Source organism: Callospermophilus lateralis, chromosome 10 (genome assembly GCF_048772815.1).
Source record: "Callospermophilus lateralis isolate mCalLat2 chromosome 10, mCalLat2.hap1, whole genome shotgun sequence".
In the NCBI taxonomy this organism is placed as follows: domain Eukaryota; kingdom Metazoa; phylum Chordata; class Mammalia; order Rodentia; family Sciuridae; genus Callospermophilus; species Callospermophilus lateralis.
Genome location: NC_135314.1, coordinates 83,071,474 through 83,096,720, shown reverse-complemented (window position 1 = coordinate 83,096,720; position 25,247 = coordinate 83,071,474). Strand labels below are relative to the sequence as shown.

The 25,247-nt window shown below is 35.2% G+C and overlaps 1 protein-coding gene and 2 non-coding genes across 3 annotated transcripts in view; 1 reads left to right on the top strand and 2 right to left on the bottom strand.

The window, feature by feature from the left end:
• Positions 1–25,247, bottom strand: part of Mccc1 (methylcrotonyl-CoA carboxylase subunit 1) — a 59,383-nt gene that overhangs the window by 25,569 nt on the left and 8,567 nt on the right. The window contains exons 4-10 of the mRNA XM_076868333.2: positions 24,887–24,982; positions 14,359–14,480; positions 13,809–13,956; positions 13,597–13,718; positions 5,228–5,339; positions 3,882–3,963; positions 2,121–2,248 (exon numbers count right to left, since the gene is read on the bottom strand). Coding sequence (XP_076724448.2) covers positions 2,121–2,248; positions 3,882–3,963; positions 5,228–5,339; positions 13,597–13,718; positions 13,809–13,956; positions 14,359–14,480; positions 24,887–24,982 — 810 coding nt within the window. The remainder of the gene's footprint in view (positions 1–2,120; positions 2,249–3,881; positions 3,964–5,227; positions 5,340–13,596; positions 13,719–13,808; positions 13,957–14,358; positions 14,481–24,886; positions 24,983–25,247) is intronic.
• On the bottom strand, positions 3,687–3,755 carry Trnai-uau (transfer RNA isoleucine (anticodon UAU)). The gene has a single exon. It is a non-coding gene; the product is annotated as a tRNA-Ile (tRNA).
• Positions 9,329–9,402, top strand: Trnam-cau (transfer RNA methionine (anticodon CAU)). Its single transcript has one exon. It is a non-coding gene; the product is annotated as a tRNA-Met (tRNA).

Genomic DNA, 25,247 nt, shown 5'->3' with positions numbered 1-25,247 from the left:
GTTAAGCTCTCCATGCTTCAGAGAAAAATGTCTGGTATACAGCAAGTACTATGTGTTAGCTGGTATTATTTCATTTCTACCTTTTAATGAAATTCTCTTTAACATTTTAATAAAAAGTTCTATGTGGTTTTTTCTTTGTTTGTTTGTTTTTAAAATTTTTTTAAAACATTTTTTTAGTTGTAATTGGACACAATGTCTTTATTTTATTTATTTTTTGTGGTGCTGAGGATCGAACCCAGTGCTAGGCAAGTGCTCTACCACTGAGCCATAATCCCAGCCCTATGGCTATTGTAATTTCTTAAGTTTCAGAAATAATGCTGATTTCCCTGATATCCAAAAGCTTTCTGCTTCCCTAATCCTTAGAAAACTTTATCCTCTATGATTTCAAAGATCTAGACTTTCTTGGTTATTGCTTTAAAGAAAAATATCCTCCATTTCCTTGAATTTGGGAAACATAAGTACTCTTACCAGAAATTTTCTAATTTACTAGTTTTTCCTGATGTTCACTAACACTTACTAGCCTGATGTACCTGTTTTTTTCATTAATTCTCAAGGCTAAACAGGCCTAGAAGAATCTTTTGGTTCCTTAAAACCACCAATCATCCCCAAGGAACCAGCAAAAGGAACATCATATTATTGTCCACAGGAACCCTAAAAAGAAAATTATCAAAATAATCAAGACTTCAACATCACAGCACGTGAAAACATAATTTAGATTCAGTACATACAAAGAACAAAGAGTTGAGAATATTGATACTACTTAAAGTTTGGGAGGCTAGGGGCTGGGGTTGTAGCTCAGTGGTAGAACACTTGCCTAGCAAGTGTGAGGCACTGGGTTTGATTCTAAGCACCATATATAAATAAATGAACAAAATAAAGGTCCATCAATGTCTAAAAAAATTTTTTGGGAGGCTAGGGCTGGGGATGTAATTTAGTTGTACAGTGTTTGTCTAGCATGTGTGAGTCCCTGAGTTCAATCCCCAGCATTGCAAAAAAATAAACACATATATTCCTTCATATTAAAAAAGGAGGAATGAGGTAAAATAAACTGAAGAGAACAAAACAGACTAAGCTATTATTATTAACATTTGAAGGATATGCTTTAGGGAACTCGGGTTTATACTAATGCTTCTCAAACAATACATAGTAAAAGAATAGTTATGGGTGTATTTTTCTTTTTCTTTTTTTTCCCAATATCTTTATTTTATTTATTTATAAATGGTGCTAAGGATCGAACCCAGTGCCTCACGCATGAGAGGCAAGCGCTCAACCACTGAGCTTCAACCCCAGCCTCTTTCTTTTCTTTTAAATATTTTTTAGTTGTAACTGGACCCAATAACTTTATTTATTTATTTTTTTGTGGTACTAAGGATCTAACCCAGTACCTCACGCATAATGAGGCAATTCTCTACCACTGAGCTACAACCTCAGGCTTGTATTTCTTTTTGTATAATGTAGAAGACACATCCTACCAATGTCAAATGCTTTAAAAGTTTCCGAACATTAACTCTGAATAGCAAATATGAATGAACATTTACGCAAGGGCTTGGAACAGTTTATAAATCAAGACTTTATGTGGATCATTCTATTGGTCTAGATCATTCCCTGGGCTCTTCATTCCCAACTGTGCCTTAAATTCATTTCATCTTGGTTAGCATCTGTCCTGCCTCTAAAATCGAATGATGGTATGGCCCAGAATGCTGTGGCCTTAGATAGACCCCAAAGCTTTGACCTTGAGACCATGTGTTCATCACAAGTCTAAGTAATGAACCTAAACTGCTGGCTTGCCTGGTGCCTAAGTGGAATTAGAAACCTGAGTCCCTATAGTGCCAACAGTGTCATAGCATCAACTATAACTTCACTTTTTACCTCTTATTTTCCTGTCTTTATCACAACCACCAGAAAGTGAACCCTGTCCAAAGTGATACCTCTTTTTGGAGGCCAGAGACTTATCTTTATTTACTATAACTACTATTTTATTATTATTATTATTTATTATTATAATATATGTGTTGCCAGGGGTCAAGTCCTGGGCCTCATGCATGCTAGACGGGTGTTCTACCACTGAATGGCATGCTCGCTCCTCTAAGACTAATCTTCAATAGAAAAAATATTCTCACCCTAAGCTGCCACTCCACCAAGTCAGTTCCTGTGATCATCTCTGTAACAGGATGTTCCACTTGAAGCCTTGTATTCATCTCCATGAAGTAGAAATTGTGTTTTGAGTCCATAATAAACTCCACAGTGCCTAGAAGATAAAAAATCAGTAGCATATCAAGATCTTCCATGATGTAGCAAATCAAGTCCTACGATGTCTCCATTTAAAGGTAAACATTTTGCATTTAATGAAGAAAACATCTCACATTTTGCAGCAGCAAATGAATGTCAGTTAAAATAGGGAGCTGCATAAGATTTAGCAGTGGAAAAGTATATTTGGGGCTGTGCCTAAATTATAAATCAGTTTCAGCTGTTGTAGTGAGAGCATGATTGGACTATGTGTTACTGCACTAGAGCACCAAGATCCTCAGAGCCTCATGCCAGGACATCCCACCTCATTCCAACTCTCTGGAGAAAAACACATTTTTTTCCCCTGATTGTGGAAGTTACTTGGAAGTTTCCTTTTGAAGATGACACACTGAAAGGTGGTCTAGCAACTAAGCCATATATTAATGTTTTATCTATCAGCACTCCTCCCCCCCTTTTTTTCCTGCAGTGTGGGGATCAAATCCAGGGCCTCAAAATGCTAGGCAAGCTTCCCTTATATTTATTAAGGTGATATTTTAAACAACAAACTTTAATTTAAGTGTAGGAATATATGAGGACTCTGTGACTTTCTATTCAATTTTGCTGTGAACTTAAACTGCTCTAAAGGGTTGGGGAATGTAGCTCAGCCTAGCATGCATGAGGTCTTGGGTTAAATCCATAGCAATGCAATAATGAAACAAAACAACAACAAACCCAAACCAAAAAATTACTCTAAGTTTATTTTTAAAAGAGCAAAAAAATGACACCAGGTATGGTGGCATGTGCCTGTAATCTCAGCGCCTCGGGAGGCTGAGACAGGAGGATCTTGGGTTCAAAGCCAGCTTCAGCAATGGCAAGGCAATAAGCAACTCAGTGAGACCCTGTCTCTAAATAAAATACAAAATAGGGCTGGTGATATGGTTCAGTGGTCAAGTGGCCCTGAGTTCAATCCCCAGTACCCCCCTCCTCCCCCCCGAAAAGAGCAAAAAACAAAGTCAGTAATTTCATTTAAAAATAGACTAGAGGTCTGGGGCTGTGGCTCAGCGGTAGCGCACTTCCTGACATGTGTGAGGCACTGCGTTTGGTTCTTAGCAACACATATAAATAAATAAATAAATAAAGATCTATCAACAACTAAAAAAAAATATTAAAAAAACAATAGAATAGAAGGGCTGGGGTGGTTGTGGTTCAGTGGTAGAGCACTTGCCTAGCACATGTGATGCACTGGGTTTTATCCTCAGCACCACATAAAAATAAAAAATAAATAAAGATATATAAAAACAATTAAAAAATAGAACAGAAAATATCAAAACTTACCATATGTAATCAGGACAAAAAATGATTAGTGAAATGTTTGTTTCAAATATATGTATTCAATCACAATCACCTATGTGTGCACACTGGGTCTCAATATAAAATTTTTTTTTTTTTTTTTTTTTTTGTGGTGCTGGGGATTGAACCCAGGGCTTTTTGCATATAAGGCAAACACCCTACCAACTGAGCTACGTCCCCAGCCCTAAAGTGTATTTCTTACTGTGGATATTGTCAAAGAAGCTTGAAATCACTGATTTAAATATTATGTTTCTCTTTCCTTTTGATACAAAGATAAATTACTTTTGACTCTTTGGTTAACATACCTGCTCCAACATAATTTACAGCTTTAGCAGCTCTGACTGCAGCTTCTCCAAGTTTTTGTCTTACTTCAGGTTTAATACCAGGCTATGAAAAAAATATTTAAAAAATATTTTCTTTAGTACCTTTACTTACTGGAAGTTCCATTAAAATGTAGTATTATATTTTAGGTGTCAAATAACTTTATTAAAAAGATAAAGATAAAAAGCTAATGTTATATACTTCCTCAAGAAACACTGTACTAGTTTAACTGTCATTATACCAAAAGTTAATAGTTCTGCTTGTGATTTCTATGAATCACAGGTATTACTCAGCATATTTGCTTACCTTTATGCCTTACATGTACAGAATAACTTTTATAACTACATGAAAAATTTTAAGTATTAATATGAAAACTTTTAATGACCCTCATTTTACTTCAGATTGACAGAGTAATCTGAATCATGTGCCTAATGATTTCTTGAAATAAAAGGAAACCTTAAGATTCCAAACTAATAAACAAGGTTCACAAAATAAAATATATTATCAGTAATACAACCAAAGTTTTTTAACATTTTAAAACAGTGCTCTATAGGTATACATTTAAGCAATCATTGCTTTACTGAAATTATTGTTGACATAATCTTCAAATGGTATAATATACTCTGCAACAGAAATTACATTGATTAACTAGAAATCTCACATTCCTGACTTTTTGGAAATACATATTGAAAAACAAAACAAAAACAAACAAACAAATAAACAACAACAACAACAAAATGTATCTAACCCAAGGCAGCAGCAGGACAAAAACAAATATAAATCCAAAAGTACATAGTCCTCATAGTTGGTCTTAACCCAAACAACAATCTAAACTCATTAAGAACAAGACTTGGAGAGATGTTAAAAAAAATTAATGTTAGGGAGCAAAGGAGTTGGCCCTCTTTCCTCCTCTTTATGGTAGGAAGATGGCTAATATATCTTAGGAACATCCAAAATAGTTGCTAAAAATGTTCTCTATAAAAAACACATTCAATTAACCAGACCTTTCCATTCTATTGCTGTAATAAATCTAGTTAATTACAATTTAAAATGTGCTCCGAAACCTCACTATTTAGCTCACTCTAAGTCAGATAGTTGGATCAGAGTAGATTTTCCCAGATTCCACCTAGAAGGAACATGGCCCTTTGTATGTAGCCCAGGTAACCAATGCCCTCTTCATCAGCAGTGAGACCTTATCATTACATCACTGCTGGGAAGCTGTCATCCAGCAGGACTCGGAGGGGTAGGAGTCACTAGCTTCACAGATTTCTGATGTAAAGTAAGATTTACATTATAGAGAAGCTTACTAACTTCCTTTCAACATCCTTACCGCTGGGGCCTCCTCAATGATCTTCTGATGTCGCCTCTGAACACTACAGTCTCTTTCAAACAAGTACACTGCATTGCCATGGTGATCTCCAAATACCTGGACTTCTACATGCCTATTTAAAAGCAAACATACACGTACTTTAAGGGTGACAAATATTACATTAATTAACACTGTTGGCCACAGTGACCAGGATTCCTTGATTTTTATTTTCTTTAAGAAAAAGTTAATTTTTGACCTTAGAATAGAGGTTATGGATTTATAAACAGAACTACAATCTCAAGAAAATCAATGAAAAAGTTACCAATTGCATGATAAACACTAAAGAGAAAATATTTACATATATGAAATGACTGGCAAATAAGAAAAAGACTAAAAATAGAGGAGACTAAAAATAAGGGTGAATCACAAAAAATATAAATTGTCAAGGAAGAGACTGACAAATTTGGATATGTTAAAAATCACAAACTATTCATATTTCACATGTCTTCAGAAGACCATGGAACCTTTTAATGACTAGCTCTTATGGTCAGAATTTATAAAGTATGGAAAACCGAAATAAAAATGGCTCAACCACAAAAGCTTTAAGAACTAAGTGAAATGATAAATAAATAAGTATGGGTCATTAGTATTTTAAGAACATATTATGAACTGGAAATATTGTTCAGGAGAAGAGCATGTGCTTAGAATGAGAAAGGGCCTGGGTTTAATCTCCATAGCCTTCCCCTGCAACACATACAAAAGCACTTGAATGTTGAGAATAGTAAAATTAAGATAAATTATATTAAGAATGAATGTATGCAATACTTTTGAAAATAAGGTTAAGGCAGGCCATTTGGTGATCAGCAGGTTTGTTTTGACATGCTCACACAAGAGTTCAGCTCACATCTTCATCACCATAATATGGAAATGAGTGGTTGGCAATTTTTTTTCCCTCAACTTTTTGAAATAAGAGTTCATAAACAGGAAAAATTAAGCCAGGAAGTTCTTGCAAATGTAGCTACTTTGTGCAGCACTTCATTTTACCACTTGAAACAATTCATTGTCTTCATATATTATCTTTCTTGAATATTCCATTTTAAAAATTTCCAACTCATCTAACATATTCTCTTGGCAAAATATTTGGAGCTAATTTTTAAAAATAATCTTGCTTTGTTGACCATTTTCTCTTCATTTCATTCATCCAGAAGCTAAAATCATCAAACACATTGTTGTTCTTGCTATTATTATTATTAATATTTTTGTGTGATGCTGGGGATGGAACTTAGGGTCTTATGTGTGCTAAGCAGGTGTTCTACAACTGAGCCACATCCCAAGTCCCCTTGCAGTAATCAGTTAGATCAATTTAGAATAAGAAAAAGAAGAGATTTTATCATCACTCATTCCTTTTCTAATTCTCTTCCTTTCTTATGTAGACCTGAGTTTCTGACCTTTATTATTTTCCTTCTCTTTGAAAAGCCTCTATTAACAACTCTTGCAAGGCAGTTCTTCTCACCAGAAATTCCATCAACTTCAGTTTCTCTTAAAGACTTTATTCAGCCTTCACATTTAAAGGATGATTTTGCTGGATACAGAAGCTAGGTGGGTTTTATATTTTTTCTTTTAACACTTCATATTTCATTCCACTTTCTTCTTGCTTACAAGGTTTTTGATGAGATTGCTTATCCTTGATCTTTCATGGGTAATGTGCCCACATACCCATAGCCTTCTTCTATTTGTTTTTCATTTCCTGAAGTTTGAATATGAACTTTGGTGTCCTCTTCTGAGCTTGCTGGTTCTATAGTTTGGTGTCTATCATTAATTTTGGAAAATTCTTGGCTTTATTACTGAAGTAATATCTGAAGATATTTCTCCTGCTCCTCTTTCTCTTCTCCTCGTGATATTCAAACACTATGTTATGCTTTAAAAAACTCTCACAGTTCTTGGATATTTCATTTTTTTTCATTCTTATTTCTCTTTCCATTTCAGTTTGGGAAGTTTCCATTGATATATGTTCATGATCACTGATACTTTCCTTGAGTATTCCCAGTCAAGGCTACTGATAAACCCATCATTTGACTAGGATACTGTTTTTGATTTCTACCATTAAAAAAAAAATTTTAGTACTTTCATCTCTCTGCTTACCTAATCCATCTGTCTTTGTGTGTGCACACTTATGTGTGTGTGTGTGTGTGTGTGTTTGTGAGTATGTAGTACTGGGGATAAAATCCAGGGCCTCATATATACTAGGAAAGCACTCTACCACTGAGCTACAACCCCAGCCCTACCCATCTATTCTTGAATGTTGTCTGCTTGGTCCATTAAAGCTTTTATATATTAATCAGTTATTTAAAATTCCCTATCTGTTCATTTCTAAATTTATGTCATTCTTAGTCTTGTTCTGATGCTTCCTTTGTTTTTTCAGACTGAACTTTTTCTGTCCCTTAGCATGTCTTGTAATTTTATTTGTTAAAAGTAGGACATGACAAAATGACCATACTACCAAAAGCACTATACAGATTTAGTGCAATTCCAATCAAAATCCCAATGGCATTTCTCATAGCAATAGAAAAACAGTTATGAAATTCATCTGTAAAAATAAGAGACCTATAATACCTAATGCAATCCTTAGCAAGAAGAGTGAAACAGGTGGCATCACTAAAACAGACCTATACTACAGAGCAATAGTAACAAAAAAGAGTAGGTATTGGCACCAAAATAGACTGGTAGATCAATGGTACAGAATAGAGGGTACAGAGACTAACCTACATAATTATAATTATATTAGACAAAGGCGCCAAAAACATACATTGGAGAAAAGATAGCCTATTCAACAAATAGTGCTGGAAAACTGAAAATCCATATGTAACAAAATGAAATTAAACCCCTATCTCTCACCTTGCACAAAATTCAACTCAAACTGGATCAAGGACCTAGGAATTAAACCAGAGATACTGTGTCTAACAGAAGAAAAAGTAGGCCCAAATCTCCATTATGTCAGATTAAGCTCTGACTTCCTTAATAAGACTCCTATAGCGCAAGAATTAAAATCAAGAATCAATAAATGGGATGGACTCAAACTAAAAAGCTTCTTCTCAGAAAACAAAAACAAACAATCAGTGAGGTGAGTAGAGAGCCTACATCTTAGGAGCAAATTTTTACTACTCGCACATCAGATAGAGCACTAATCTCTAGAATATATAAAGAACTCAAAAAGCTAAACCCCCCAAAACAAATAGCCCAATCAATAAATGGACCAAGGACCTGAGCAGACACTTCTTAGAAGATGATATACAATCAATCAACAACTATATGAAAAAATGTTCATCATCTCTAGCAATTTCAGAATGCAAATCAAAACTACTCTAAGATTTCATCTTACTCCAGTCAGAATGGCAGCTATTAAGAATATAAACAACAATAAGTGTTGGCAAGGATGTGGGGAAAAAGGTACAGTCATACACTGCTGGTGGGGCTGCAAAATGGTGCAGCCAATATGGAAAGCAGTATGGAGATTTCTTGGAAAACTGGGGCTGGAACAACCATTTGACCCAGCTATCCCTCTCCTTGGTCTATACCCAAAGGACTTAAAAACAGCATACTATAGGGACAAAGCCACAGCAGCACAATTTACAATAGCTAAACTGTGGAACCAACTTAGATGCCCTTCAGTAAAAGATTGGATAAAGAAAATGTTGTATATATACACAATGGAATATTACTCAGCAATAAAAGAGAATAAGATCATGGCATTTGCAGGTAAATAGATGGAGTTGGAGAATAAAATTCTAAACGAAGTTAGCCAATCCCAAAAAACCAAGTGCCGAATGTTTTCTCTGATATAAGGAGGCTAATTCATAGTAGGGTTGGGAGGGAGAGCATGGGAGGATTAGATGAACTCTATATAGGGCAAAGGGAGGGAGGAGGTATGGGGGTAGAAAAGATGGCAGAATGAGATGGACATTATTACCCTAAGTACATGTATGAAGACACAAAAGTGGTGGATATGCTTTATATACAACCAGAGGTATGAAAAAGTGTGCTCTATATATGTAATATAAATTGTAATGCATTCTGCTATCATATATAACAAATTAGAATTAAAAAAAAAAGTAGAACATGAGGGCTAATGTAGCTCAGTTGGTAGAGTGCTTGCCTCATATGCACAAGGTCCTGGGTTCAATCCCCAGCATCACACACACAAAATAAATAAATAAAGTAGGACATGATATATCAGGTAATAATACTTGAGGTAAAGGGAACTTTAGTGACGTCTTTCACTAAAATGGTTAGAAAGTAGGCTGTGTTTAATGTTTGTAGTGGCTGTAGATTATACCAGAAGTTTCAGTTTCTTCTAGTGTTCTTGTTTCATTTTTTTCCTTTACTGTTTTTGGCAAACCCCAAACCTTCTTAATTAGAACCTGCAATTATAGCTCCTTCAATTATAATTCACTGTTACTGTCCTGGAGCCCTGGTGACATGTGTCTTAGTCTATTCTGGCTGCTCTAACAAAATATCTTAGACTAGGCAATTTATAAATAGCAGAAATGTATTTCTTACAGTTCTAGAGGAGAGAAAGTCCAAGATTGATGTGCTAGCAGATTCAGTGTCTGGTGAGGGCCTCTTCCTCATAAATGGTGACTTGTTACAGTGTCCTCATATGGCAGAAGAGAGAAGAGGCAAATGGTTTCTCTCAAGCCTTCTAGAAGGGCAATAATTCCTTCATGGGATAATCACCTTCTAGAGTCCACAGGTCTGAACACCATCACTTTGGGAGTCAGGTTTCAACATAAAAATTTCAGAGGGACATAAACATTCAGACCATAGCAATGTGGTAGTAGGGTGTGGGGGAGGAAAAACAATCTATAAATCTTAATTTATAGAGATGGTCTTTTAGTGGGCCTGTGTTTGTGTTGAGACTTTCAGAACTGTTTCTTAGCCTTTTAAAAATTTTCTTCCCTTATGTGAAACAGAAGGGCTAGAGGAGTTAGAGCTGACTAGCTGTCATTCCCCCAGGACACAAGAGGCTCTGGCAACATTTTCCTGGGAGTTAGGAGTCCTTTTGTTAGGAAGAACGGAACGCCCTGAGTCTATTTCAAAATAGTTACTTTCCCTCTTCCCACTGTCCCAAATCATAAGGAAATTTTCCTTGGATTTTCACTGTGAGAATTTAATGGAGTTCTAGGAGTTAAAGTGGAATATTCCATGAAAGTGGAATAGAACCTGAATCTGTGCCCCACGGGGTCTCTCTCTTTCAGGTAGTCCACACTCAGCCTCCAGCCATTTGGCAAGATTCCCATTATGTGTTGAGCTCCAGAAGCTTTTGTTTCAAGGTTGATCTCAGCTGTGCTGCACTGAATTCACAGCCTGTCCAGATTTCAGAGTGTTGGGGTACTCCATGGCATCTATTTCCCTTGCTTTCTGGATGGAAGCGATGCCTTCTAAGCTCTTTACATTTTGGAGCTGAACCATTTGTCAATTTCCAATTGTAAATTCTACACTTCCACTGATTCTCCCTCATCTTTTAGCTGTTACAGGGAAGGAAACACTATAGCAGGAACACCAGGCCTTGAGGGAACACACAGGGGCCACAAAAGGGACACACAGCAGTTCTTTTCTGCTTTGTCAGAAGATGAAAACATCTTATCTTTGGCTACTTAATATATAAAGGAAGCTCAAGAAAGATTGGGTTCTTGGGCTGGGATTGTGGCTTAGCGGTAGAGTGCTCGCCTACCATGTATGAGGCACTGGGTACGATCCTCAGAACCACATAAATGTGAAATAAAGATATTGTGTCCACCTAAAACTAAAAAAGAAATATTAAAAAAAAAAAAAAGAAAGAAAGATTGGGTTCTCTGTTGTGATTTCTGTAGTCACCCAATCATTTGGTTTTCCTTTTTCTGATGGACCCTTTTTTGTGTTGCTTTATATACTTGGTGGTTCTGGAACATAGTGTTTAGAAGTAGTTGAGAACCAGAAGGTGCATTAAATTCCAGTGGCTCCAATTCAGCCACTGTTGAGTCTGGCTGATTCTATCAGGAGTGCCTTGAAATTTTAATTTTCATATATATATATAAAATTTTATTTTTTAAAGAATTTAACTTATTTATTTGTTTTTATGTGGTGCTGAGGATCAAACCCAGTTCCTCACCCATGCTAGGTAAGGACTCTACCACTGAGCTATAACCCCAGCCCCTCTTATTTATATTTTTAATCCACCATTTTAAATTTGAGTTGAATGCAAATTGAGGAATAAATGTGATTTCTTTCTTTTTTTTGAATTGGGAATTGAACTCAGGGACACTAGACCACAGAGTCACATCCCCAGCTCTATTTTGTATTTTATTTAGACAGTCTCACTGAGTTGCTTAGTGCCTCACTTTTGCTGAGGCTAGCTTTGAACTTACAATCCTCCTGCCTCAGCCTCCCGAGCCACTGGAATTACAGGAGTGAGCCATTGTGTCTGGGTAGAAATGTGATTTTTTTTTCCCCCTTAAAATATATACTTTATTACCTTCAAAATATACTTTGAAGATGGTTTCCTATCCCAGTCTCTCAATAAGCTTCACAGTTCTGATGACACTTTTCTCAGGTGTCAGCATCACTCTGATCAGCTTCAGGCACTCTGTTAGTTCATTAGGTAATTATTTAGCAGTATATGTATATATATAGTATGATTATAATATTCCATTGTTACTGCTACAATTATAGAACAGAAATGCTAATATTTATATTAGGAGAATAAGATTACAAGATATTTTATTGTTTATCTCCTGTATTTTCCAGAAGATTTAAAAATGTATTCATATTACTTCTATATTTAAAAAACATAAAATAATAACTATTATGTGGAACATAGTATGCCAAGCAACATATACAAGAAAATAAAATGCTATATATCACCAGGTTGTTCATTCCCAGAAATTTTCAAGCTACTGGGAGAATAAATTAAAATGTGAAGCATTGTATGGCTAAGATTCCACAAGTAAAGAATTTATATCTTCAAGAAAAAAAATAATGTAGGCATTGAGTTATAGTTATTGAGATAGATAGTTCATGCTTCTATAACTCTTAACTCAAGAGCATGCTAATTTGGATGGCTAGCCTGTTCCTTGCAGAAGGAAACTTTTAATTTACCTTAGGACCTCCTTCTTTTTTGCCTTATTTCCTACCAAGAAGTGGCATATGCTTTGATCTCCTATATTTTTTTTAACTATCAAATGATCATTAAATTTCATTTACTGTGTTGTGCTCAGGTATAGTTCCATGTTTTACATAGCCTGAAACAAAAAATAATTTGGGGCCCTCTTTCAGGAAAAGAAGGTAAAATGACAAATCCATAATTAGGTAGGGAGTCCTGGAAGAGGCTCATCCAAAAGAAGAATCTAAAGCTTCAAGTTCATTAACTTCAAGGTAATTCTCTTTCTGTTCATGGCTTCCAAATGGATTATTCTTTTCATTCCAGTTGCACGTCATATTTATTTTTAAAAATTGCCATAAAAATCTATTAAACAGAAAACTTATTTTATCTGATTTTAAATAACAGACATAAAAACAGAATTTCAGCCAGGTGTAGTGGCGCATGCCTATAACCCAAGCAACTTGGGAAGCTGAGTCAGGAGGATTGCAAGTTTGAGGCCAGCCTCAGCATCTTATTGAGGCTGTCATTAGAATTAGAAAAACAGCAAATACTTAGTATATATAAAATACTTAAAATCTGGCACATGGTAAATACCATATAAATGTTAGCTGCTAGCATTATTATTAACTTAACACAGTTCAATCTGGATAACTGTCTCTACCTCAACTGATGCTCCAAAAGTTCTATAAATATAGCTTAATCTATTACAATAATTTTTTAATATTAAAAAACTCTAAATTCTACCACTAAGAAATATACTGAATGAATTACTGATACATCAATATCATGGAACCATTAAGCCACCATTAAAAAGAATGAGGTGATCTACATTTAATGACATGGAAAGAGGCCTATAATGTATTAGTATATGATATGATATAATATTACTTTATGTAATATTACACAAGATTTTGTTCATTATTCTTTGTATGTATTTTTTTATGCACATATATGCATAAGTTCTACTCAGTGGTTACATCAGAGTTGGGACTGGAGAACTTCCTGGACTCATTTACTATTATAATTTTATATATTACAGAATGTATTAACTTTATAATTTTTTTTTTAGTTTTTTTTAAGATGGGCACAATATCTTTAGTTATTTTATTTATTTTTATGTGATGCTCAGGATTAAACAAACCCAGTGTGTCACATGTGTCAGGCAAGCGCTCTGCCACTGGACTATAACCCCAGCCCCTTAATTTTATAATTTAATTAAAAAATCTGAGTCAGAAAAAAAGGCTCAGCCCACCTTGGCGTGTCCACAAACTTCTCAATCAGCATAGCGTCATCATTAAAAGACTTGTTAGCTTCTCTTCGCGCTGATTCTAACTGCTCCTGAAATTCTTTTTCTGACCTAATGATCCTCATGCCCTAAAAAAGGAAAAGATGGCTATGACTCTGACATAAATTAAACAAAGAAAACTATCCTGAAATGGCAAAGACACGCATCCACAGCCTTACTTTTCCTCCTCCACCGCGGACAGCTTTAACCATGACGGGATAACCAATTCTCCCAGCGTGTTCTTTCAGGCACTGGTCAGACTGGTCCTCACCATGATAACCTTCCACAGTAGGCACTCCGGCAGCAGCCATTATGGATTTGGATGTGCTTTAGAGTAAGAACACCAAGATGCCCCAATTCTATAAATCTTTCATAAGAACCACAAATATTATAATGGAATTCTTTTTAAAAAGCATGCTATAGGTAAAGGAAGGACTACAGTGTGAGAAAACAAACATTGATACATAAACTAAAATGCCTATTAGTTACCTTTCCTCATTTTGTGTAGTAGCTTATCACACCTTATTTTTGTTCAAAAAACTAATTAATATATTGATTAGAAACAGTGATTACTTGAATATTTCTGTAACTCAATGTAATTTTCTTACATTGTGGATAAATTATTTATGACTATGACAAAAAAGCATATAATTAAAACACCAATTATAGGTAAAGGAAACTTTCAATTGAACTTTCTATGGTTATATTTAAAAAGATATCAATTTGTACCTTTTTATACCCATGTCTCTAATTGCAGATGAAGGAGGACCGATAAAAATAATTCCTTCTTGCTTACAAAGTTCAGCAAATTCCACATTTTCAGAAAGAAAACCATATCCTGGATGGATAGCCTAGAAGTGAGAAATAAAATGACAAACCTCTTAGCTAGTTCTCAATTGGCAAAGCTTTGATGCAGGTGAAGCTATGCATCTCTAGGGAGGCTTCTCCATACACTGCCACGGGCACACTAGGGTCTCTATCAAAATCTATTCCCAAGAGATGTCTGGAACATGCAAACATAGTTCAGAAGCCTCATCTAAGCCAGAAGAATCTACTTTGTGTGTGTGTGTGTGGGGGGGCGGGGGAGGATTGAAAACAGGGTCTGCATACCAAGCAAATGAAATTACCTCTAAGCTACATTCTCAGTTCTTGTCATTTTAAAAAAGTGTATATATATAACTTAAAATATATACATAACTTAAAATTTTCAACTTTTAATGACTTTTTAAAGTGCAGTATTCAGTGGCATATATTCACAATGTCTTAACAACCATCAACATCCATCTCCAGAATGTCTTCATGATTACAAACAAAATTTCCATTCCCTTCATCCCCCTAGTCCCTGGTAAGTTCTATTTTACTTTCTGTCTATGAGTTTGTCTAGTCTATGTTCCTTGCTTAAATGGAATTGTATGATATTTGTCCCTCTCGGTCTGACTTACTTCATTTACCATAATGTTTTCAAAGTTCATCCATATTGTAGCATGTATCAGACTTTTATTCTTTTTAATAATAATTTTATTCTTTTTAATAATGTTGCACTGTATGTATATTCCACATTTTGCTTACCCATTCATCTGTTGATGGATATGTGGGTTACTTCTGCCTTTTAGCTATTGTGAATAATGCTGCTATAAGCGTTGGTATATAAGTATCTGTTTGAGTCTCTGCTTTTAATTCTTTTAGGTTTATACCTAGAAGTGGGATTTCTAGATCAGATGGCACAGAAGAATCTATATTTTAATAAAAAAAAATAATGCTATTAGGGCCGATCTGATGGCACAAGCCTGTAACCCCAGCAATTTGGAAGGTCTCAAAATAAAACATAAAAAGAACTAGGGATGTAGCTCAGTGGTAAAGTGTCCCTACGTTCAATCTCCCATATTGCAGAAAAAAGAATAATACTAATTGAGAAGAATGTCAAGAAGCACAGGGTGAGAGGCTTTTCTTTACTCTGTCTCTGTGTACAATTGCCCTAGAATTGAAACCACAATATCCAAAAGCTAGAAAGAGTGCACTAGACATTAATACCTCATACCTCAGGTTACTATCTGTCAATGTTATCTTTCTGAAATACGCTAAAAAGCAAGCAAAAAGTCAGGTAGTAGAATGTTTATGTATGTTAGTAAAGAGAAATCCCTCAGACTTTAGTCTACTCACTTCTAATTTACTAAGAATTTTATTAGGTTTACTTGTCTGGCTTTCTAGCAGATAGAAAGGAAAATCAGTAACTGAGAGTAGCAAGATTTCTAAGAGTAAACACGCTGACAGCAAACAGAGGAAACAAAAGTCAGCCAAAAGGAAGAGGCGTGGGTGATTTAATAAAGGATGAAGCAACTCTCTCCAACATCAGTAGCCAGAGCATATTTGTTTTTCAAAAGTAATAAGGATGTATTGTAATTATAGTCAAGAGAATGCAAAAAGAAAAACAGCTTAGCCAACCTGATTTCAAAATAGTTATGTACAAAAAGCATTTCAAATTAAAGGGGTAAGTCCAGTTGTCTGGGAAATTCATACAAACAGAATAACCCACATCCTCTAGCAGCAAACAACAAAATATAGTTACTGATAATGCTGGATGGTCACATTTTACAGATAGTTTAGAGTCTCAAAAAGTTCAATTTTAGTGTTCAAGTGCTCTACCACTGAGCTACAACCCCAGTCCGGTTGTTTTGGTTTTTGATTTATAATACATAACATTCACCTACTTATACGTTAATGAATTTGGTAAATTTATACAACTGTGCAACTGTCACTATAATCTCGTTTTAGAATTCTTTCATCATTTGAAAACACTCCCACATGCCCAAATATAGTCAATCCCTGTTCTCAGGACCCAAGCAACCACTCTTTTGCCTTCTGTTTCTGTAATTTTATATGCAAATTTTTTATATGTAAAAAGATTTTATATAAAGACACAGTTTTATGTGTGTCTGATTTTTTTTTTTTTTTTTTTTTTTTTGGTACCAGGGATTGAACCCAGGGGCATTTAACCACTGAGCCACATCCCCAGCTCTTTTTTATATTTTATTTAAAGATAGGGTCTCATTAAGTTGCTTAGTGCCTCACACAATTGTGGAGGCTGGCTTTGAATTCACTATCCTGCCTCAGCCTCTTGAGCAGAGTGTTGGGATTACAGGTGTGCACCACCACCAGACTGTGTCATTATTTCATATAGCATTATTTCATATTGTCGTATGTGTCAGTAGCTCATTCCTTTTTATAGCATGAATATATCACATTATTTATTTGGATATTTTTCCAGTCTGGGGTTATTATGAATAATGTTGCTATAAATATACCTATATAAGTTTTTGCAGGCATTTTTTTTTCATTTCTTTTGGGTAAATATTCATGAGTGCAATTGTTGGGTCATCTACAGTAATTATATAGTTAACTTCTTTTTAAAAAATATTTATTTTTAGTTGTAGTTGAACACAATACCTTTATTTTATTTTATTTTATTTTTATGTGGTGCTGAGGATTGAACCCAGGACCTTGGACTTGTTAGGCGGGCACTCTGGACCTGAGCCATAATCCCAGCCCCTAGTTAACTTTTTAAAAAAAAAATATTTTTTAGTTGTATATAGACACAGTACCTTTATTTTATTTATTTATTTTTATGTGGTGCTGAGGATCGAACACAATGCCTCATACATGCTAGCCAAGTGCTCTATTGTTGAGCTACAGCCCCAGCCCTATATTTAACTTTAAAGAAACAGCCAAAGCAGTTGTACTATTTTTGTACTATTTTTGTATTCACTAGCAATGTTGGATGATTCCAAGTTTCTCCACATCCTTACCAATACATTATATTGTCAGTCTTTTTTGGTGTTAGCCATTCATTCTAGTGGATATGTAGTGGAACAATAGTTTAAAAAATTCATTTTAATTTGTTTTATTTTTTAAAAAATTTTTATTATTGGTTGTTCAAAACATTACAAAGCTCTTGACATATCATATTTCATACATTTGATTCAAGTGGGTTATGAACTCCCATTTTTACCCCGTATACAGATTGCAGAATCACATCGGTTACACATCCACTGTTTTACATATTGCCATACTAGTGTCTCTTGTATTCTGTTGCCTTTCCTATCCTCTACTATCCCACCTCCCCTCCCCTCCCCTCCCATCTTCTCTCTCTACCCCATCTACTGTAATTCATTTCTCCCCCTTGTTTTTTTTCCCCTTTCCCCTCACTTCCTCTTATATGTAATTTTGTATAACAATGAGGGTCTCCTTCCATTTCCATGCAATTTCCCTTCTCTCTCCCTTTCCCTCCCACCTCTTGTCCCTGTTTAATGTTAATCTTCTTCTCATGCTCTTCCTCCCTGCTCTGTTCTTAGTTGTTCTCCTTATATCAAAGAAGACATTTGGCATTTGTTTTTTAGGGATTGGCTAGCTTCACTTAGCATAATCTGCTCTAATGCCATCCATTTCCCTGCAAATTCCATGATTTGTCATTTTTTAGTGCACAGTAATACTCCATTGTGTATAAATGCCACATTTTTTTAATCCATTCATCTATTGAAGGGCATCTAGGTTGGTTCCACAGTCTAGCTATTATGAACTGTGCTGCTATGAACATCGATGTAGCAGTATCCCTATAGTACGCTCTTCTAAGGTCTTTAGGGAATAGTCGGAGAAGGGGAATAGCTGGGTCATATGGTGGTTCCATTCCCAGCTTTCCAAGGAATCTCCATACTGCTTTCCAAATTGGCCGCACCAATTTGCAGTCCCACCAGCAATGTACAAGAATACCCTTTTCCCCACATCCTCGTCAGCACTTGTTGTTGTTTGACTTCAGAATGGCTGCCAATCTTACTGGAGTGAGATGGTATCTTAGGGTGGTTTTGATTTGCATTTCTCTGACTGTTAGAGATGGTGAGCATTTTTTCATGTACTGAAAAAATGATTGATTGTATGTCCTCCTCTGAGAAGTGTCTGTTTAGGTCCTTGGCCCATTTGTTGATTGGGTTATTTGTTTTCTTATTGTTTAATTTTTTGAGTTCTTTGTATACTCTGGATATTAGGGCTCTATCTGAAGTGTGAGGAGTAAAAATTTGTTCCCATGATGTAGGCTCCCTATTTACCTCTCTTATTGTTTCTCTTGCTGAGAAAAAACTTTTTAGTTTGAGTAAGTCCCATGTGTTGATTCTTGTTATTAACTCTTGTGCTATAGGTGTCCCATTAAGGAATTTGGAGCCCGACCCCACAATATGTAGATTGGAGCCAACTTTTTCTTCTATCAGACACAGAGTCTCTGATTTGATATGAAGCTCTTTGATCAGGAAAGCAGTATGGAGATTCCTCAGAAAACTTGAAATGGAACCACCATTTGACCCAGCTATCCCGCTCCTTATTTATACCCAAAGGACTTAAAATCAGCATACTACAGTGACACAGCCAATCAACGTTTATAGCAACTCAATTCACAATAGCTAAACTATGAACCAAGCCAGATGTCCTTCAACAGATAATGGATAAAGAAAATGCTGTACTGTACTTTTTAAACCATTATTATTAATATATAACTCATATGCCATAAAACTCAACCAATCCAATAATTTTAGTATCTTCACAGAGTTGTGCAATCATCACTGTAATCTAAGATATCGAGTAAAATCAAATTATGCAAATTTTCACCAACTCAAAAAAAACCCCATGCCTTTCAGCAGCCTTCCCTCCCAGTTGTAGGCTACCACTAATCTCCCTATCTCTATGAATTTGATTAATCATGGACATTTCATATAAATGGAATCACAAAATTCACAGTCTTTTGTGACTGCTTTCATTTATTTAACATAATGTTTCCAAAGTTCATTCTGGTTTTTTTTTTTGGTACCAAGAATTAAACTCTGGGGCACTTAACCACTGAGGTACATCCCCAGCTCTTTTTTTGTATTTTATTTAGAGATAGGGTCTCACTGAGTTTCTTAGCACCTCACTAAGTTGCTAAGGCTGGCTTTGAACTGGCTATTCTCCTGCCTCTGCCTCCAGAGCCACTGGGATTACAGACATATACTACTGTGCCCAGTGGTTCATTCATTTCTTAGTATGTATCAGTACTTCATTTTTTATTACCAGATAATATTCTATAGTATGAGTATATCACATTATATTTATCCATCCTGAAATTGGTGGATATTTGGGTTGTTTTCACTTTTTGGCTTTTGTGAGTAATGTTGCTATGAATATTCATGTTGAAGTTTTTGTATGCATGTATGTTTTCATTTCTTTTGAATATATACCTAAGAAGTGGAGTTACTGTTCCATATGTTAACTCTTTAAGTTTCTGAGGAAGAGCAAAATTTTTTCCAAAGTGCCTGTGCCAGTTTACACTTCCACAGGTAATATACGAGGGTTCCAATTTCTCTACATCCTTACCAACACTTGTTATTATCTATCCTTTGTATCATAGCATCCTAATGAATATGAAGTGATATCTTATTGTCAGTGGATTTAGCTATACTAGCTAAAACAATTTTGAAAAGACTAACAAATTTATAGCAATCAAAAGCAAAACTGCAATCAAGATAGAGTGGTATTAGTATTAGGATAAATATATAGGTCAGTGGGGCAGAATAGACAGTCCAAAATTAAACACACACACATATATATATATATACACATATGCACACATACATACACTAATAGCTAATATTTTAAGCATCTTTTAATGGGTTTGTGGGACATTTGTGTATCTTCTTTACTTAAGTATTTATTCAAATACTTTTCCCATTAAAAAAAATCTGGGTTGCTTCATTATATATATAACTGTTCTTTATATATTCTGGATACAAGCCTTTTATTGAATACATGTTTTGAACATAGTTCTCCCAGTCAGAACATTGTTTTTATGTTCTTAAATGGTTTCCCCGAAGACCAAAAGTTTTATATTTTAAAGGACATATATTTCGGAGGTGCTTGGGATCCACCCTAGAGCCTCATGTGTACCAGACAAGTGTTCTACCACTGAGCTAAGCCCCAGCACCCAAATTTTAAATTCTGAAGATAACCATTTTATCACTTTTTTCTTTTATGGATCTTGTTCATAGTAGCCTAAGAAATTTTTGCTTAACCGAAGGCCTCAAAGGTTTTCTCCTAGAAGTGTTTTTTAGTTTTAGCTCTAACATTTAGGTCCATAAAACATTTCAAGTTAATTTTTTTTTGTGTAAGGTGTGAGACAAGGCTCTAAGATCTAGACTTTAGGTTCACCTTTTTTTTTGCAAACAGATATTCATATATATATTTCTGTGCATATCTATATATCTGTATCTATCTATCTATATCTATATATATTTCATTCAATTGCCAATCCCAAAATAGCCTCAAGAAGTTTATGACTTTATACACACACACACACACACACACACACACACACACACATATATATATACACACACACATATGAAGTTTCTAAATAAACAGATATATCATTGTAAGACTCACTATTGGTAAGATGACAATTCTTTCCATAGTAATCTGTACATTTCATTCATTCATTTTAATATTTAGTGTATGTATATGTGTATGTGTGTGTTTAATTTTGGACTGTCTATTCTGCACCACTGACCTATATATTTATCCTAATACTAATAACACTCTGTCTTGATTGCAGTTTTGCTTTTGATTGGCATAAAGTTGTTAGTCTTTTCAAAATTGTTTTAGCTAGTATAGGTAAAATTGTTTTAGCCAGTACAACTAGGCTATCTTAGGATTGACTTACCAATTTCTCCAAAAACCTTGTTGGGATTTTAATAAGGAATGAATTAAGCCAGGTGCAGTGATGTATGCCTATAATCCCAGCTGTTGGGGAGCTGAGGCAGTTGAATCCTAAGTTGCCAGCCTGGGCAACTTAGCAAAAAGACCCTGTTTCAAAATAATTTTTTTTGTGTGTGTGTATGGTGTTGGGGATTGAACCCATGGTTTTGCGCATGCGCGGCAAGCATTCTACCAACTGAGCTATATCCCTAGCCCTCAAAATAAATTTTTAAAGAAGGCTGGGGATGTAGCTCAGTGGTGGTGTGCTTGCTTAGTGTCAAAAGGGTACCAAAAGCAAAAATAAAAAAGAATGAATTAAATATGCAGATTAATTTGGAAAGAATTGCCATCTTACCAATAGTGAGTCTTCCAGTGATATATCTATTCATTTAGAGCTTCTTCTTTCAGCGACGTTTTACTAGAGACTTACAAGTTTTTAGTATGTAGGTCTTAAACCGTTTGTGCTATTGATTCATATTTGATCCTTACTGATGCTATTATGAAAGTTAATTGTTCCTTAATTTCATTTCTGAAATATTCATTACCTGTTCTCTTTACTGTTAGCAGATATTTAATTTGATGGCACTCTTTGATCAACTAGATAGATTTCAGAGAGAAGCAGCTATCTCCTTGTGAAAATAGAGTTCACTTGCAATCCCAAAACAGCCTCAAGAAGTTTATGACTTTATTAATAGGGGCAGAACACTGGGATCTCCTGTTAAAGGTGTGGTCCCCAACCTCTGGAAGGTAGTGGAACTGTAAGAGGCGGGGCACAATGAGAGGTCTTTAGGTCACTGGGAGGGAGTGCCCTCAAAGGGGATTGTGGTACCTAGTCTTTTCCTTTTTCTCTTTTGTTCCCCAGTCATGAGGTGAGCAGTTTTGCTTTACCATATACTCCCAGCATGATATGTTATTTTGCCCAGGGCAACAAGGCCAACCAATCATGGACTAAACTGTGAGCCATAACAAAACTTTTTTCTTTATAAGTTGATTATCTTGGGTATTTGTTATGTAGTAATGGAAAGCTGACTAACATACCTGCCCTAAAATCTTTGCCTTCTGCTAGCATCTCTTTATAGGGATATGTCATTGGACATCAGCAGAAATTTAGTTCACATGTAAATTTTACTCTAGTTCCTATAAAAGTGCCTATATCAAAATGGTCACATTAAGAACAACTCTTTAATTTTGAAAAATTCTGTTCAAATTACTATACATGCATTATTCAGTGTTATTACAATGACCCTTAAGTTTCTTTTTCAGAATCAGAGTTAGGGCAAGATTTCCTCTCCTAATTGGCAAATATCATTTTTAGGGGGAAGCTTTATAATTTGTTAACTCACTAAGTTTCTTTTCTTATTGGGGTTGCCAGGAAGATGTAAAGTATCCTTACTAGATCTAAGCTTTCTGATTTAATTTCAATTTCCCTTCTCCCATATTACTGGTAATTTGTCCTTTTATCAATTATTTTCATCATTATCTGTAACTTTTTGCAATCTATCTCAAATCTTGAATATTCAGGTGAAATTGATATTTTAAAAAATACTTTATTCTTTTCAAAATAGTATCTATTATCTTCTCAATATTTGTGTTATAGCATCTAACATAATACTAACCAAAAGAGATATAGAATTGATAAATTCTCTAGAAATTCTGCATGTCATATATTTTCTAGAGGGTTACAACTTAAACTAAAATGGTTGCAGAGAATGGTCATTAAAAATGGAGTGGATTTTCAACTCTAACAAGTCTTCTTTCTGTCTTTTTAAAAATTTTTAATTTTTTAGTTGTAGATAGACACAATACCTTTATTTTATTTATTTTTATGTGGTGTGAGGATCAAACCCAGTGACTCATATGTGCCAGGCAAGCACTCTACCACTGAGCCATAACCCCAGCCCATGAAGTTTTTTTAAAGGATAAATAAAGAGGTTGATCAGCCTAAATGAATTTTTTTTTTCGGTACTGGGGATTGAACTCAGGGGCTTAAGCACTATCCATATCCACAGCCCTTTTTATTTTGAGACAGGGTCTCACTAAGTTTCTGAGGGCCTTGCTAAATTGCTGAGGCTGACTCGAACTTGGCATCCTCCTGCCTTAGCCTCTGAGTCCCTGGGATTACAGTGACTCAGGCCCCCATTCCTGGTTTGTTTAGGTCTTTGTTCCATTGTCAGCTCCTGACTATCCTATTTAAAAGTACCTCCCATCCAGTCTTTGCCTCCTTATTCTGCTTTACTTTCTTCCCACCAAGTATTACTCTGCTTGTTCTATTCTCTATTTGTTTAAATGTTTATTGTCTGTTTCACTCACTACAGCATAGCTTTGTAGGGATAGAACTGTCTCCATCTTATTTAGTGCTGCATCCATGGTTAGAAACTGGCACAAAACAGGAAACCAATCAGTACTGGCTGAGAGAGTAAATGCATGGATGAAAGGAAATGGGGGAAGAGACACTTGCCAGGTAGAACCACATCAGAAAATGCATAGATGAAATAGCATGTAAATAGCATGTGTAAAGAAGAGGGAGAAGGTTATTAGTTATTATAAAGAACTGGAGACTAAACACAATTTTTTTTTTTTTTTTTTTTTTTTTTTAGAATTTTTGTTGTTGTTTGCAGTGCTAGGGATTGAACCCAGGGCTTCACATATGCTAAGCAAGTACTCTTTACCACTAAGCTATACCCTAGCCCCAAAGTCTTGATAAATAGAAAGGGATAATATCAGAAACTCTTCTGTGTGCTATGCTAAAGGGTTTGGACTTTATCTTGAAACCAAGGAAAATTTACTAATAGATAAGATAGGGAAGGGATGGGGTTGTTTTTAAAATGGGGCAGGGGGAGAGGCAGAAAATAATAAGGAACCATATTTAAGAAATGTTCACATGGAATTATGGAGAACTGATTGAATTGATAACAGATTTAAAAGTAGGAAAATCAGCTGAGACTCATAAATCCAGATAAGAGATCAAAAGATCTGGCTATGTGATCAAAAAGAACTATGTCTGGAGCCATTTCAAAGAAAGATTCAACACAAGTTGGTTCCTATTTCATTTTGAAGGAAGAAGAAGAGATGTAATAATATCCAAATTCTGAGCCTGGGATACTGGAAAAACAGATGGTGAGTTACTACAATGACACCTAGAAGTCAAGGAGAAAAAGACTTCTCTTTTGATTATATTTTACTTTGTAATTTAGAGTATCATCTATTCTCCCGAAGGATCTGATGCTCTTAGCACCTGATTTTGAAGGTAGAAGAGCTGAAATATCTCTCCATTTTTATATACAGTTTAGATTTTCCCTTTACTTACTTCTGAAAAGATCTAAAATACACAGGATTCAGTCAAGAAGAGGAACGAAAAGAGATGTGATTAGTTTACAATCCAAAAACCAAATGAAAAAGTCTTGGCTAAAAATAGAAAATAATTTAGACAAATAATTTTGCATAAATTACGAAAACTTATTCCTCTTGTAAATCTTTTCAGAAGTCTTACCTGTGCAGCAGACATCTTGGCCACTTGAATAATTTTCTCCATAGAGAGGTAGCTCTCCTGGCAGGGAGCTGGTCCAATAAAATATGCTTCATCTGCCTGTTCAAGAAATAGGACCTGCTTAAAAGATGACATGGCTGGTACACCCTCAAACACTTCTTAGAACTGCTTCAGAGTTATTTTTATGATTATAAAAAAATGCTGTCTTCTCAAGGACAGCATAAGGACTGCAAAACTGAAGTATCAGCTTATGTTTATATTATAAAAGCAAGCCAGCTTTATAATCTTTTGCATGAAGAAGGTGCTAAAACTTGATTTTTACCCATAAACCACATACTAGAATGAAACTAAAGTCTTAGGATAG